This window comes from Mycteria americana, chromosome 1 (genome assembly GCF_035582795.1).
Source record: "Mycteria americana isolate JAX WOST 10 ecotype Jacksonville Zoo and Gardens chromosome 1, USCA_MyAme_1.0, whole genome shotgun sequence".
Taxonomy (NCBI): domain Eukaryota; kingdom Metazoa; phylum Chordata; class Aves; order Ciconiiformes; family Ciconiidae; genus Mycteria; species Mycteria americana.
In genome coordinates this window covers 204,798,790-204,815,532 of record NC_134365.1, presented here as the reverse complement: position 1 = coordinate 204,815,532, position 16,743 = coordinate 204,798,790, and the positions used below count along the sequence as shown (strand labels likewise).

General features: G+C 36.4%; 1 protein-coding gene across 2 annotated transcripts in view; it reads right to left on the bottom strand.

Moving 5' to 3' along the window:
- Positions 1 to 16,743, bottom strand: part of CWF19L2 (CWF19 like cell cycle control factor 2) — an 85,317-nt gene that overhangs the window by 52,454 nt on the left and 16,120 nt on the right. For both annotated transcript variants that reach the window (XM_075490999.1, XM_075491000.1), the window contains 7 exons: positions 16,469 to 16,576; positions 13,997 to 14,116; positions 12,369 to 12,462; positions 11,111 to 11,226; positions 8,879 to 9,597; positions 3,617 to 3,713; positions 524 to 613 (listed from right to left, as the gene is read on the bottom strand). In XM_075490999.1, the coding sequence (XP_075347114.1) occupies positions 524 to 613; positions 3,617 to 3,713; positions 8,879 to 9,597; positions 11,111 to 11,226; positions 12,369 to 12,462; positions 13,997 to 14,116; positions 16,469 to 16,576 (1,344 nt within the window). The remainder of the gene's footprint in view (positions 1 to 523; positions 614 to 3,616; positions 3,714 to 8,878; positions 9,598 to 11,110; positions 11,227 to 12,368; positions 12,463 to 13,996; positions 14,117 to 16,468; positions 16,577 to 16,743) is intronic.

The window sequence follows — 16,743 nt, the reverse complement described above, 5'->3', positions numbered from 1 at the left end:
AGCTGAATTTTCACTGTGGAATTGGGGTCAAACTGAACAAGAACATTAGGTTTTGTCTAAAAGTCTCCTCTCTATCATGAGGACAGAGCTCATGAACGAAGATACTAACCCTGTTTCCTTGTAGCTATATCAAAGTTGGTGTGGAAGAAGATTACTATCCATTTCTTGAATACCACCCTTTAAAAAGGACAACATTTTAAGTGCCAGCTTCTTCAGAGACATCAGAGTCATGTAACAGCCAGCACAGTCAACAACACAACACATAAAAGTTTTATTTTTAATGGAAGATATATATCACTGCTGACAAAATATTACAAGTAAAAAAATTCTATGGAAGTTGCTAAAGTACAATGGGAGAAAGTTTTGTTTACCACCAAAAAGTACAATTCAATTTGAACAGTAACTCACCTAAAGTCACACCTTGTAATTTCCCTAAGTACATTTCATGTTCTCTATAATTCAGCTGCTACCTGTATAGTATCATTGTGTTAGCACAAAGAAAAGAAGAATATTTTCCACTTACCTCTCTGCCAGACTTTGCTGGAATCTGCCCATGAGACTCTCTCAATTTGCGGGCGTTCTCAAGTTCTGCTTGAAGTTTTGAAGCTAACTCCTTCAAAGAAAGTGGTAGTGCTCCATTAGTTTAGCCATTTTAAACTTTTAGAGACCTTTACATCAGAATTAACTATTCATTCCATTTCTTCATGTTTTGATTTTTTTTAAACTCTAATGACACAAAAGACTAAAGAAAACATGTCAATATCATTCACACAATTCTTTACTGGAGATAAAATTTAAAAAATTGTTCAGAACAGAGGCATCTAAAGTATAGAAACATATATTGTCATAAAAACACCAGAAAAATTATGCTTAAACATTATTCAGTTATACTAATAAAACTTTCGTGTAGCTAAGCATAGATACTACTTTATGTATAGGAAGCTAAATAAGGAAGCCTGAAACATCAAGTGTATAACGTTTCCAGGTTATGCTACATATCCTTCAATTTATTTTTATATATATACATACACATACATGTATATATACAAACACATACACACACATGCACGCAATGGGTCTAGTGAAATACCTCTCAGACATTTTTGCTATGCAGTTTCACATCTCTCTACACCACATGTCCAACTTTGGCACTTAAGACCTTACTTTGGGTATTAAAATGGACAGGAGGTGAAAAATGAGAACTCTTTACAGTCTTGTGTAAATTGTTTCTGATGCTCCTGCACTCTCATGCATCTGTTTATTAAATAGATACAAGCATTTTAGTGCTAAGAATTGCCAGGTGACAACCTGTCAACCTATAAGAAATACAACCATTTATACTCTGACCACTTTGCAAGTTTCATTGATTGGACTCCAACAATCATGCCTATACTTGCCACCCCAAAATTAAGTCATTAGCTAACACTAAGCAGCAAGTCAGTAACAAAAAATAGATTCAGAATTCATTTGTCCCACATGGTCAGCCTTGAGCTCCAGCCACAAGGACATGCTGCTACATAACCATCTCTTCTGGTGTGAGGGGATGAACTTGTTTAAACAACAAACTGCATTTTCAATCTGATCAGAGAAAGTCCATGAAAAAATATTTAAAGAGCAACAAAGCAAAGATTAGTTATTTTATTATTTATACTATGGTTGTGTTGTTTGTTTTTTTTTTAACTAGGCTAATTCAGAGTGCATATGTAGAAAAATGTATATATATAAGTAAAATTGTAATGTTGGCTTCTGCTACATGATTTTGGTCAAAACAAAACAAAATGGTACAATAATAAAAGAATCACACTGTCTCCACAGAACACCTGTATGTATTTCTTCAAATTGCTCTTACTCAGTTACTGTCAGGTTGAAAAGAAAAAAACTCACACTTGTGCCCAAACTTTTATTTGGACAATGCTATTGAAGCTGAGCAGTAGAAAAAAAAAGTTTACAAATTTTTGCTGCTCTCCATGAGTGTCTTTGGAAAACTTTCCCCTCCCCAGTACTTTATAGCAACTAGTGTATAGATAGCTTCAATCATTCTCCCATGTAGGAAAATGTCTTAAAATAATATCTTAAGTGACTAACACCAGTCCCTCACAAACCTATCATATAATTACATTCATAAACATATTTTTTCCTCACTAGTGTATTTTTTTGCCTATTAACTATGAAAACTACAGATTAAAACATGGAGGCATCTATTTAAATCATTAACGCTCATTATACCTTAGTAGAAAATACACTGCTTGAAGTTACTTTTCATTCACCTTTTAAGTTGGTAAGATTTCAAATGGACAGCATTTCTAGAAAAGGTGTATTTGTTCAAATTTTGTAAAGCTACATGCAGACATCTGTGTCTAAAGTCTGTGGAAAAAGAATCCATAGTATAAAATTGGTTTGAAAAGAAAACATTTATAAAATGGACACTTTCTCTGAAAAAAATTTAAATTATGTGATAGGGGCTTTGACAAAGACCCACACCATATCCTAATCCAGCAATAAATTTGTATGTCAAACATCCTAAAACTTCCTACAAATCAAAGAATCAACAGCTCTCAGGAAATACTAATTTGGCACTCGAAGTCATAACATGTCTTATTTATTACTTCTTAGTGATGCAGATTTCGGTGCAAATATTCTGTCACAAAAGGCAAGGTAAACAGGTGCACTAAAAATTAATCTTTAAAAAAAATACAAAGGCCCATAGTGATAGGATTCACTTCTAAAAAAATGTTATTTCATTATATCCTTCAAAAAAATTCAGCAATACTTCCTTAAGAGCAGCTATTCAGAGCAAGCACTTGTAAAACATAGCTTAAAAACTAACAGACTATGACCTTGTTATAACTGAAACTTCCAGGCAGTACTACTGAATGCAATTAACTCACTATAGACATACTTAATGTAATTAAAAAAAAAAAAAAAAAAAACAGAAAAAACAAAAAACCTCAACACTTCCAGAGTTTGAAGTGTTCCAAAAGAGTGAAATGCTCGACCCTTCAGGTTGCTGTCTGAAACAAGCCTCCTAAACCAGTGTTAAACATGCAGCTGAGTTATCTCAGCTCCATGGACCCAGTCTCATTCAAGGCAGACATTCTGTAGAACTGACCACAAAGCATTACACAGTTGTTCTCATTGCAGAGCTGGATGCAATGGCCTATGCGGTTCCTTCCAGTTTTATATTTCCATATAATAAGTATGCTTATATGGCAGAGCTATGGACCACGAGCATCTACTTGTGACAAAGTTGATGAAATAACAAAAGCTCCAGACACTGTCTACCTTGTAACACGGACTGGGAGCTTTGTAGTTTTCACCTGCTCCCTGCTTTATAAAAAGACATTAAATCCTATAAAAAAGGCAGAGAACAACTGGTTTTGGATATGCTGCCTAGCCTACAAAACCTGGGGACCTCAATCCTCTATTCTAGTCTATGAACCATTGCGTATAAAGCAGAAGTTACAGTAAAAGCAATATCTTCAAATCCCACCTGATCAAATTTTGCAGGACTTTATTTGCTTGAATCAATACCCTTTTTTTTTTTTTTAACAACTAAATCACTGTGAGCTTTAAAGAAAAATTGCAGTAAATCATGAAAATTTTTCAAAGACATTACCATGTCTCCCATGAGTTCTGCTTTCACAATCCTTGCTCCCAGTCTGTTCATCTCCTCTTCACTTAAGACCCGAGGCGGCTCATCCTCTACTGTATGTCTGTAAAACACCAGCAGCACTAAACCCATAGAAAAACAATGTAGTATTCACCTGTGTAATTATTAATTATATGCCTCCTGTACCGGTACATATGCTCCTATTGTCAATATAATTGATAACAATGTATTATAAAAATATATTTGCAATCAGAAGTTGCCAAGGACTGTGAAACCAAAAAGCTTGAATAAAACTTTCATGAGGTATGTTTCCTTTTACTTTTGAGATCAATTAAAACGAAAAGCACTATCTATAAACACTTTCTCAGCATGAAAAAACAGTCAAAAGCCAGTAGCAGGTATAAGCAGACAAAAAGCAAGGAAAAGAGGAGCAGAAAGAGTAATTTAAACCCACTCTGTAACTGTCCTTTCTGGCTTTGGTCATGCTTTTACTTCTCAGCTCCAGCAAAATCACCCATTTCCCAGTTGTTCTCCTGCACGCCAAGTGGCCTTCCATCTCTTGAAAACCACTTATGTGCCCATACTTATCTGCTCACAGTACAATCTTGGCTTCTAAAGATGTTATAGCTCATATGGTAAAGTTTCCATGGAAAATTAACTAGTACCATTTTTAAAATATCAAGTCTCCCTAGAGAAGCTACAGCTAGTAATAAATAGTATTGTATCTTAATATTAAAAGGTTGGTGTATGAGTTCTTATGATAATAAATAAGGTCTCTAAGAATTATTGCAAAGAGGCATCCAACAAGTTTGGCTCTTTTTCTCTAACTCTAGGAAAGACTAAAACCAACTAACTCTGGAAGTAAAATATCTAACACAAAAGAGACATAAGAATACAGTTATGATATTGGTCCCTGCTATTAAAAGAGAGAGAGAGAATTCACTCACTACTCAAGATGGTTAAACCCTGCAGGATTTGAAGAACAGGAAAACTTTGAAGGTGGTGTCATCTTTAACTGCCAGATCTCCCCAGCCCCAAAGAAATTACCAAAGTTACTTTTGTCTGTTTTGAAGATGCCCAATCCAAAACCCAAAAACTCAGCAGAAACATTTACATTAACTTCACCTGAAATAGAGCTTTCAAGGATGAAGTTCTCACTTCTCCTTAACGTATATTTTTCAAAACAAGGCAAACTATTTCAGTAAAGGGAGAAAGAGATGTTTATTACTTCACACATGCTTTTTTTAAGCAGTGTTAACGCTTGAATCATCACCTAAACTTTTTGATACTAGAGACATTGTTTTGTTTTTCTTTTTATCTTGTCTCAAATTAAACTCTGAAGCAGTCACATTATTAAGTGTGATTTTCAGCAAACGCTAGCTGGATGGACTTTTCCTCTGGGGAGATCCCTTGGACATCCAATCAGCACTTTTAATTAACCTGTGTCATAACTGTCCAAAACACTTTGATTTATAGGCTGAAGAAACTCTTTCTGTGTTTTAGAAGGGATAAAACTTAAAAGGTATATTGTCAGTGTGAGAGATGAGGAACTGAACCAGCAACACCTATTAATCCAAGCCTTCACGTCAATGAAGATTTACTTTTTGTGACTGACTGAACACCACTGAAAGAGTACATGTATTACAAGACTTGAAACTTCAGGAGGAAGAAGAAAGTAGCAGCATATAAATTACTCCCAACAGATAACTACCCCACATATCCAAACCTGAAACATTCCAAGAGCCAGAATTTTCTACAAAATTCTACAAAAAAAAAAAAAGACAATTCCCACTGAAGGAAACAGGAAAACAGGTCATACGCTATCTCAAACACACAGAAGCTTAGGACTTAAGAGTCAGCTTCAAAGAACTTGGAAATAAATAAGTGAGTAAGCAGAGGCTATATGGTTTTCCAGGCCTAAGTAACCTCCACGTTACTAATAAATCAGCTCAGTAATTGTATTGGCTGAGAAATAGAATTAAAATATCAAAGAAGATGCACAATCAGGTTTAACAGTACTAACACATGCAAAAGAAAATATCAGCTAAATAGTTTCTAAGCTTATTTCTCTTCTGTGAGGAAAAGAATTATCTTTTCTATCATAATAATTGAATTCTTTGAACTTGAATAAGCAAACCACTTCCGTACACAATCTAGTTTCCCAAAACTTGCAGCTCTGTCCAGTTACAATTAGCATTGCACTTACTACATGTGGTAACCAAAAGCTAAAAAGTCCAGTTTTTGTACTTGCAATTAAAAAAAAAAGTGATTCACTATTATTTAACAAAAAAAAAAAAAAAAACAAAAAATAAGACTGTAAAGGAGTAGTTGCTTCTTCTAAGATAACAATAACAAGGCAATGGTATCACCAACATCTACTCAATAATTACATACTCTACGAGGTCTGGCTGGGGTGGAGTTTATGTTCTTCATAGCAGCCCGTATGGTGCTGTGCGTTAGACTTAACTGGTGACAGTGTTGACAAGACACCAGTGTTTGGTGCTTACACAGCCTCAAGGTTTTCTCTGTTTCTCACTCTGCACCCCCAGCAAGTAGGCTTGGCCAGCCAGGACAGCCAACCCGAACTGACCAAAGGGATATTCCATGCCACATAACACCATGCTCAGCAATAAAAGCTGGGGAGTGCAGTCTTTCCAAAGTAGCTGCTGCTCAGAGACTGGTTAGGCATCAGTCTGCCCGTGGGAGGCGGTGAGTGACTGACTGCCTTTACACCACTTGTTTTTGTCTCTTTCCTTCATTTGTTAAACTGTCTTTATCCGATACATGAGGTTTTCCTCCCTTTTGCTCTTCTGATTCCCTCTATAGGAGGGGGAATGAGCAAGCAGCTGGGTACATGCTTAGTTGCTTGAGGGGGTCAACCCACCACACATACAAAGCAACACCCAGCTCCCCCCAGCCCCTCAAAAATAAAAAATAAATAAATCAATCAAATAAGAACATGGTACAGGGTCTTCACGTGGTGTCCTTCACTGTCTCTGCATTCTGGATGATCACCAAAACTCTCCTATAGTTAGTACTTCACACAGTTAAATAAAGTTTACTGGATGTCAGAACTCCTATTTGCCATCAGCTGTACAACACAGCTGTTAGATCTTGCTTTCTCCTTCTGGAAGATATGGAGGAAACAAAACTGAGAATGAAGGTAGACTTACTAAAGGATTATATGTCATTTACTCAGATCATTTGCTGCTAATCAGTGAAGTATTTGGGTTTTTTAAAAAAGTGCATAATATTTAAGATAAAGGATAAGACGCTAACTGTGCATAATCATGCCTTTTTATGTGCGCAAAAAAGAAGCTTCTTAACAGGATGGGTTTTTGCCAGACATATAATTCCGAGTGTATATTTTCATTTTCATGGAGTCTGTGCCTGAACTGCAGTGCAGATGCACTCTCCCAGCTCACCGCAGCATCCCTCCTTACATGAACACCTACATTTCCTTTTGGAAACCAAGGCACTACTCAAGGCAGGCAGGAAACAACTGTGGATTGTGCAGACCTTGTACCTGAACAAAGTCATGAACAAACCAGGACTCAAGAGCTGAGAAAGTCTCATAGGCTCCAGCTCAGACACACCGTGAATCATTCTAATCAGAAGTTTACAAAGTTCATTTAGGTGGTAAACCCCAGGCACTTCAAGGGCAGTAACTGTTTGGGCAATATCTAGAAAAGCAAAGGAGAATCACTAAATTCGAATGTCTCAATGTCTCATACATCACAGGTTTAATGCTATAAGATCTTTTTTTCAGACTAACTAAAACAACTACAAAGATACATTTCTCATTTTCCAGGAAAATAATACCTAGGCAAACACTAAAATAAACAATAAAACAAGACATGACAAACACTTATGAGTTGGACTTCCCATAGTGCATACAAACTATTTGTGCCAGAATCAGGAACTACTCTTGCCATGATGTATATTCAAACTTATGCTTTTTAAAAATAAATAAATAAATAAATTAGATTAAGTGAACATCATGCAAACAGTTTATCTTCCTGCTATCAAAGAAAATGTAAACGTCCTTGGCTCCTGTCAAAGTAGAAAATACAGCAAGTAAAATCTGGAAAAAATACCCAACCTGTACAACAAAGAATTGTGTAGACTAAGCTGCCTGTTTCTGGTTAGTCATGCAGTACTCATTTAATGTACAATTTTTCTTTGCAAATACACAGTGAGGTATCTGCAAGTACTACACGTAGGAACAGTTATAAATAAAATAAATACTTTTAAGGTATTGCCTTGTTATTAGAATCCAACAATTAAACATTAAAAGTGAATTCATAACCCCACTATAGGAAGTTTTTTCTGCAAGTAACTGACATAAGCATATAAGAAAGAAGGAATTACACTTCATCATATTTCATCAAATGCTGTCTCCAACTAAATCATATCACCCTTCTTACATACTCCGACCAAGAATATTTACTTGTCCAGCTTTCCCAAGCAATTAAATAACACCATCCTGACTCTAAAATACTTTTGCACATGCCTACCTATTATTGCGAAGATCTGAAGGAAAGCATTCACAGTAATAACCACACTACTCGTATCACTGGAAGAACCAGCAAGCTGGTAATACTGGAGAACAGGTGGCCTCAAATAGAGAAAAAGCTCAGCTGCCTACAACTTACTTTCCTGACCACCTCTCCTTACTACTCTCTGTTGTCTTTCACTAAACCAAGTCAGGCAAACTGAAATTCCTACCGCATATTGGTTTGTGTTTCCCTTCCCACTCCTATTCACCCTTCCTCTTTTCCACAGAAAATGCACTTTTCTAATCAATACTTTCTACTATTTTTCACATGCTACCACTTTAGCATATGAGTTCATCTCACAGGTGGCAAACCTATCCTTGCTGTATTAATTATTTCAGTTTTTAGTTAGCATTTTCTAACATTTCAAGTTTGTCTTTTATAAATTCAACAACAGTTAAGATATTGTTTTGCAGGCTTTTTGCTTAAGAGGCCAATTTTACTGCAGTGTGAACTAACATTAGAAAGAAGCAGAAAATAATCTATCATTAGTAATTCTCAAATATGCTGAGGAGACAGGACAAGTAGGGGGTGTTCATTACTTCTACAGTGGTCCATTTTAGCTGCTCCTACCTGGGAGGCTAGCCTCCTCCTAACTAAAGAGATCCGATATGATCAGATCTAATACTGTCACAAGGAAGACAGAGTTGCCAGTATACTTGCCATGAAAAATACAGCAAACAAAAGACAAGTAAAGATGTTTGTAAAATACCTAGAACACAATGTTTTACTGTCAGATAACATTTGTTTCTTCTCAGGGATATCGCCTGTGTACTCCTGTCGTGACTTCTCTTTTTCAACACTTGGAGTTCTTTCCCAACCATTATCATCAATTTGTTCCCTAGTACCCGACAATTCTTGATCAGACATTAATTTCTCATTGTTATCTTCTGTGTGTGTTTTGGTCCACAGTGCAGTATCCTCACTAGGTTTTTGGAAACGGCTGCTCAAAGAGCTATGAACCGGCAGTTTGGAAGAGGACTGCTGTGACTTGTAGTCTCTAGGTGCACTGTATGATGATGAATCATCTTCAGAGGGTTTCAGAAATTTGTGCTTCATGTTGCTTAGAGATGAACTCTTTTCCTGACTTCGTTTTTCATCGGAGTGCTTTTCTGTTTTGGAGCTGTAGCCTCTCAATACTGAGTCCGTGCTACTGTGTCCACATTCTTGGTCTTCTCTTGACATATCTCTTTTGTAACCTTTGTCTTCTTGTGCCCATCCCTTGCCATACTTCTCCCTAATATAGCCCCCAAACGTGTTCCTGTTTCTATCATCTTCATCTCGTGTCTCCTTTTTCATATGCTGTTCTTTCTTCTCTTTCTCACTTTCTGAATAGTCATTTTTCTTCCATCTTCCACTTCTATAATAATTTTCCTTTCTGGATGCAACTTTTTCAGCTTCTTCTAACCGTGACTGAAATACCTCCATTGACTATAAGAAACAATAAAAAAAAAAAAAGTCATACTGCTTTTAAGATCATAGGGTATTGTGAAGCTCTCTACAAAGTATCACAAGAAAGGCACCATTCTGTGAAACTAAGTCACTGTGCAAAGGGCATGAGCCATGGAGTGGAAAGGAAGACCAGTATGAAAAATGGAACTTATAGCCTCGTGTGGGAGATGCTCTGTTGGGAAGGCTTTCTGATCCTTTCTCTTGGACCATTTCTAACTTTCATCCCGTGGCTCTAAAGTAAAGTGCTAAAGCACTCCTGGGAACAGGGACCAGAGCCTCAGAACTGTCTCCCCCCAGCAACCCGCAGATCAGGGGCTTGAGCTAGGGAGAAATGCTTCCTCTTTCTTATCCATGAACTTTGCATTTATGCTCACCAGATGCTCAGCTTCTACAGAACCAATGGACATTCCCACTAAACCATTTTACAATCTAGTTAAACTCTTAAAAACACAAGAGAGTGGGTTCAAAATCTTTATCTTGAAACAGGCTTTGAATCCCTGTTTCTGGCTTTCTGGACAAATACTCTATCCATTAGGCAATTACACAAAATGCGGACTGTTTCTCTTCCCTCTTTTGAGCTGAATTAAAAGGCACCAATTACTTTTTTTGGTTTGGTTTGGTTTTTCCTCAAAACATTACATACTGAAGCAATCAGCCAGGGATCTCTTTCAATCACTATCCTGTACTTCAGCAGCCAGAGTGGTTCATGCTGTTTGAACTCTAGTTTCTTGAGAAAGATTCTTAAAAATAATATTCTTTACAATCACTGGCACTGAATAATTTCCACCAGTGCTGACCACCATGTTTGTTTCATCACTCAGGAGTGACTACAATTCAGTTCAAAGACAATAGTATCAAGCCACACTGTCTTATCCAAGATTTCCACAACCAAACCAGCCTAATCAAAAAACCCACAGAAAATTAAAATGTAACACTATGGCCAAGATTTTACACCCCACACCTTTGACCAATGCTTTTAAAGACAATAATATTGTCTTTAGAGGGGGCACAGGCTTTAAAAAGTTAATATTGTTATGGCAGACTGTTTTATTAAAAATAAATTTTGAAGACTTTTAAACTCCTCAGAAGCAAGCAGTTTTCTTACTATATGTCAACTGAGCAGATCACAAGTAGCCAGAAGATTCATATTTGGTAAAATTTGACACAGCTCTCCAAGTTATCTTGGCATTATTATTATCCACAATGTGCATTATTATCCGCTATGTGCAAGAGAAAAAAAAATACATTTTCTAGTATACATCGTAATTTTGGAAGCACTCAGATACTTTGTAACTGGGATCATTTGAACCTCCTGATGAAGAAGATAAGTATTTTAAATTTGCTATAGGATCCCATATATTAAAAAATATTTAACAAAAAAGATATAAAAGGCCGGGTAGCTTTAAACTATTCATCACAAGTATTTGTGCCTTTACATGAAAGTAACCTTTTCCAAGCATCTATTAGTATGAAAAAAATTGAAGATCCTTACCCCATACCTCTCAGCTACAATTTCCTCAAAATTTCGTTTCTCTCTCTCAGCCTGCTCCTTCATCCTTTGGTAAGATTTTCGTAACCAACTTAATCCAGCATCTTCTACCACTGTAACTAAAGTACAAAACAATGAGAGGTCATAGTTTTATATCTCAGTAGTTATTACTATTTAACCTTACTCTGTATGTGACATTAAACCTTCATCTAAACTTAATGTAAAAATTGAAGGGGTACAAAAGAAAAATAGAAAGAATATACTAATACAATTACATGTTTTTATAAGTCAATGCTGGATATAGCTCAGTAATACCACTGATTAAATTTAAGCTTCTCCATTTTATCATGGAACACAACAAGCAGTTTCCAAGACAGGAGTGGCATATGAGAAGTTGTGGGGGGTTTTTTTATGAAATTAAAGAACCTTCTTACTGTTTCCACTTCCTGTGTCCATTCTTTGGCATACCCCTTACACACAAACAAGTGCATTCCCCCTCTCAGAAAATGAATGAGTAACCCATTGCTTTCCATTTGAGAAGCTAGCAGTGGTCTTAACATTCAGGACGCGTATTCACTGATGCCTGTCACTTCTTACAGATTGCTGATCTCTGTGACTCCTAAAAGTGGGCATGAGGCTAATGGTTTGCAGGACACACTGTCCACAGGGAAAGGCTCCCAAAGAGAAAAGCCAGGGACCCTACTGTTCCCTGTTGACAGAATACAAGGGCCCTTCTTATCACATAATAAATGCTTCATGACATTATGAAAAACGTTTTTCTAACCGCTCTGGCTGGAAATAGTCAGGATAACCCTAGGGTAAGGAAAGAAGTGAAAAGGTTAAAGAGATACTATTTTTCACAAACTGCATCTGTAATGTACTTCATTTTAATGTGACTCAGACTTCTGTGGTTGAATATTTTAAAACTATAATTTGTGTAATGGAACGAAAGGAACCAAATGAGATGACAACAATTTATCTTGTCTTGGTTAAATCATGCTTTCCTTTAATTAGTTCAAAATGGAGAATTTCTGTAAAGATATTGAAGGTCAAACCACTCAAGATTAAAAACCAGTGAAGAGAAATTCTGCAAAACAACATACTATGATATTAACCCAATATTCACTACTGAATTTTCATCCAAATTTTACTTCACTACATGTTATTCAAAATCCCTTTACATCAACATTATTAGTAACTTCTTAGCAACGCAGAGACCAGAGACAGAAATTTAACGTTATTACTAAAAATTGCTGTTTACCTTTCTTAACTGAAGTTGCTTCATCCTTCTCAGGTGGCAAACCTGTACCACCATCTTTCCAATAGGGATTGAGTTCTCTCTCAGACAGCATGGCCTAAAATAGAAATAAATTTAATATGTGCATAACAGATGGTTTGTATTTTCTAGAATATTTGATAAATTTTGTGAGACTTCTGTGGGAATAGAACAGCTTACTCATAACTTGTGCTATCTAAAGACAGGTAGAAATAAACATAACTCTCCATCCTGAGTCAAAGTTCTCAAACATGTGCTTAGTTGGCACCTTTATTACACAGAAGCAGCTCTACCGTTTGACTGCATTGCCAGTATAGCAGTAACAACACTTGCGTCTGAAGCACTGCTGTTATGGAGGCTCTTAGTTTTACCTCACATTACTGCTTTTCACCCCTAAACTAGATCACTTATTGTGATCCTGTCAACTGACTTCTCTGGAAGCAGGCAGGGAAGTCCACTGGAGAAAAGGGTTGATTAGGCATTCCAGCACTGACAAAATTTTGAATTTGTCTGTCGTATCATCAACTCATCACCACCACTGGCATGCTGTATGCATCTGTTGTACACAATGTTTTGGGTATCAAAGAAAGGACAGACATTCTGGTGTAGAAAACACAAAAAGTATAAACCTGCATGGAGAGCAAGTGGTTGTGTGGGAGAGTCTATAAAAATCATATTCTTCTAGGATCAAGAATACCTATAAATTGTCATTAACCATATAATACATGCTGACATTCTGATGATTTAAGATCTCCACATTACATCGTCCTTCAACAGTTCAGAAAAAATGTTCAGCAAAAAATTATGTGGGGAAAAATCAAGAAGATTCATCACTTCTCAAAAGACAATAACCAAAGTGCCACCTACTACACAAGAACAGCATTACAGGTCAATCTGGTTCCTAGCCACAACAGAATTAACTGGAAAAACTAACAGCAACAAATGGCCTACTGTGAGATGTTAGGACAAGTAAATATTAGATACTGATCAGCAACTATGTTTTCAGATCAGACTACACTGCATTTAAGGAGATGAATGAACACAGGAAGCAACCAGCAACTGTATGTAAACAGAACTAATTTAATGACAGCAACCCCTTCCCCAGCCAGACCCTGATTCACCCCTGTGTTCATGCATGACTGCGGCATGAAAGGCACAGCAACTGCTCTGCATTCTTTCTTCAGGAAAAAACAAGCCTCAGCACCCTACACTTTAACACACTTAGGTAAGCTTTTATCACAAAACAATGGTGCTCCTTTCACACACACCATGGGGAAGAAGGCCAGACCAACAGTCTGTCATTGTTATTAAGTAAAACACCTCAGAAGCACTTCAAATATTACAGAACTTAGTACTAACAAAACTGGCTTTCTCCTTACCTAGAAGATAGTTTAAAGGCTTTTCTCCACAAGACAAGCCTGCTGTATGAACCCTTCCCATCCCAAACAGAACAAATAACTGACCAATTTAATTAAAATCACTATCACACAACACATCAGACATTAGTTTAAAAACTATACAAAGACTTACGTATTTGAACCAATTCATTGGTTCATTCATCACACAAAATTTAGTAAGATGCCGAAAAACATTGATATATTAATTCCTCCTACCTGCTCAAGTTCTTGAGCTTTCTGTCGTTCCAACATTTCTTCTTTGTGTCTTTCACCTCTGACAGCTGCTACTGATGTAGTTTTCAATGACATGAAGTCTAAATTCATCCATTCTTCTCTCTTTAAAATAAACACAAAGAATCAGTGTTCATACTACCAACAAAAACACGGCTTAGGTACAAATCAAACCAGTGCAACTACTGGCAAATGTTACTTAGAGTAAACAGTATAGGTTTTATAAACACATATGAAATACTTTAATGAAAAGCAAATATGATTTTAAGAACCCTAATCTTTCAATTTTTTAATATTCATTTACACAAATTTCGTAAATGTCTTTCTGTAATTTGAAATACACCTTCACAACATATTTAAGACACTAGTAAACATGCAAACTGTATAGACTGCTTATCATTTGCTTAAACGAACACTGTACATCTAGACCAACTCCTTTTCATCTTGCTAATTCTGACTTCGTGACCTCTTACATCTCTTCTAGCATATACAAAATCTGCAATCAGTAACTGAGCATAGTTCATACCTCGGATATCTAGGCACTAACTGCACCCTCAAATTAAGCAGTTACACATCTAAATTCTGTGAACTGTACCCACAATAACAGGTAGAAAACTGCATTTACAAACCTAAGCCAGACCAATGACATTTTAAAAATGAGGACTACTCTCTAAAGAAAAGCAGCATATAAAAAGCCTAGACATACCTACTACCTTTATACACACAAAACTTGAAGCCTCAACAGAAAGCAGTAACATACACATTATAAACAACTACTCTACGAAAACACTTCTTAACACAAGTATTTGGAACACTTCTGTGGATAGTATAGCAACCGAAATGACAAGATTACACCTATTTTGAAACTTGTCCTTGCAGAATAGTCTTCATGTCTTCAGTAGGGTTCAAGTCTGCATTGTCAATCTGAATAGATGTTATATGTCACACTTTCTTTGTTATTTAAAAATTATATTAGGCAACACACCAGAGAGTTTCAGAGGTGAAACACAACATTCCACTTCTTAGATCTCCTCTAAGAAAGAGAAAGAACTGAAAAATAATCTATCTTCAAGTGATTCAATAGTATCTATGCCCACATTAACAAGTAACATGGATCAGAAGAAGTGGATGTGCATGGGACCTCTGGAGGTCATCTGGTCCAACCCCCCTGCTCAAGCAGGGCCACCTAAAGCCAGTTGTCCAGGACCATGTCCAGGCCATTGCAAATATATCCAAGGTTGGAGATTCCATAACCACTCTGGGTAACCTGTGCCAGTGCCTGGACACCCTCAGAGTAAAACAGTTTCCTGATGTTCAGACAGAAACTCTGGTGTTTCAGTTTGTGCCCATTGCCTCTGGTCCTGTCACTGGGCACCACTGAAAAAAGCCTGACTCTGTTTTCTATATAGGCTTCAGATCTGCAGTTTGGGGAAATTTTTTTTGTTTCTGTCTTTTTTTTTTTTTTTTTAGGTAAGCAATCTGGACTAGTCTGAGACTTGTCTCATGGAGCACCTCAGGTGCACTTCGAGAACATACCTTCTAATTTAGTTGAATCCAACAGGAAATGGATTTATATGCTCCAAGACTTCTTCATAATGTGAGCCAAAATACAAAAAGTAGGGATGACCAGGAAATTCCTTTCAAAACCACACCCTTCATTCAAAAATAGACAAGCCCGAGGTGCACATTATATAAGAAATGCTTGGAAAAAAATGGTTTTGCAGTATAAATTATCATGACATACATAAGGATTTATATTCATTACTTTATATTTTTCCAAGATAGACAGATATGATTCAGAGATCCTTTTTACTTCTCTTAACAAGATGTGCAAATTCAGAATGAGAAACAGGAACTTTTTTCAGGAGTGGAATTAGACACTAAATTAAAAGTCATCCTTTCACACAACTGAGGATGATACGTAACTGCATTTATGTTACTAAAATCACAGCAGTTCATTTCAGAATTACTCCATTTTCCAGAACGAACACTGCTTACCAAGCACAGAATTCACCTAGGAAGATCAAAAGCAGCATTGATTCCATAAATATTGTGGCTTAAATCTTCCTTATATCTGTTTAAGCACCACAGAAGCAAAAATTCATTCAACTGTAGAACAGGCACCGAAATTATGCAGAAAAAAAATAACATGTCTAGTCAAGATCTTTAAGTTTACCTCTCCAAGAAAATCAAGCTAAGTTGCTAGAGCCTCAAAACATGATGAAAGGAATTGGTGCTAGGCAACTTTAAGTGTAGTGCCTTGTTAAATACTAAGCAACTATTGGGTAGAGAAGTCTTCTGATGAATGAAAAGTAACATTTACCTAGCTAAACAAAGACATTTGTCTGTAAAATAGGTTTTGTTCAACACATTGCAAAAGAGCTGTCAAGAAACCTAAGCACGTTTCACATTTGGTCATGCTGAATTTATTTCTGGAGTAGTTATCAGACTGCTCACCTGCAGGGAGGGTTCTTTCAGAGCATCTGATTGCTTGTTGACCTTCCAAGCCTTTTCTGTGTTATCCGACTGTGACACATTTGACTCAACCCATTCAACTGAAGAATCCTAAAAATAGTTTAATGTAGAGAATAACACCTTAACATACTATTATATTTTGATAAAATGCAATACTTACCAAATATATTGATAATCAAAATCGATGCTGATCGCTAAGCATTACTAATATAATACTGTTTATTAGTTTAAAATACTGATAATAAAAATAGAATATT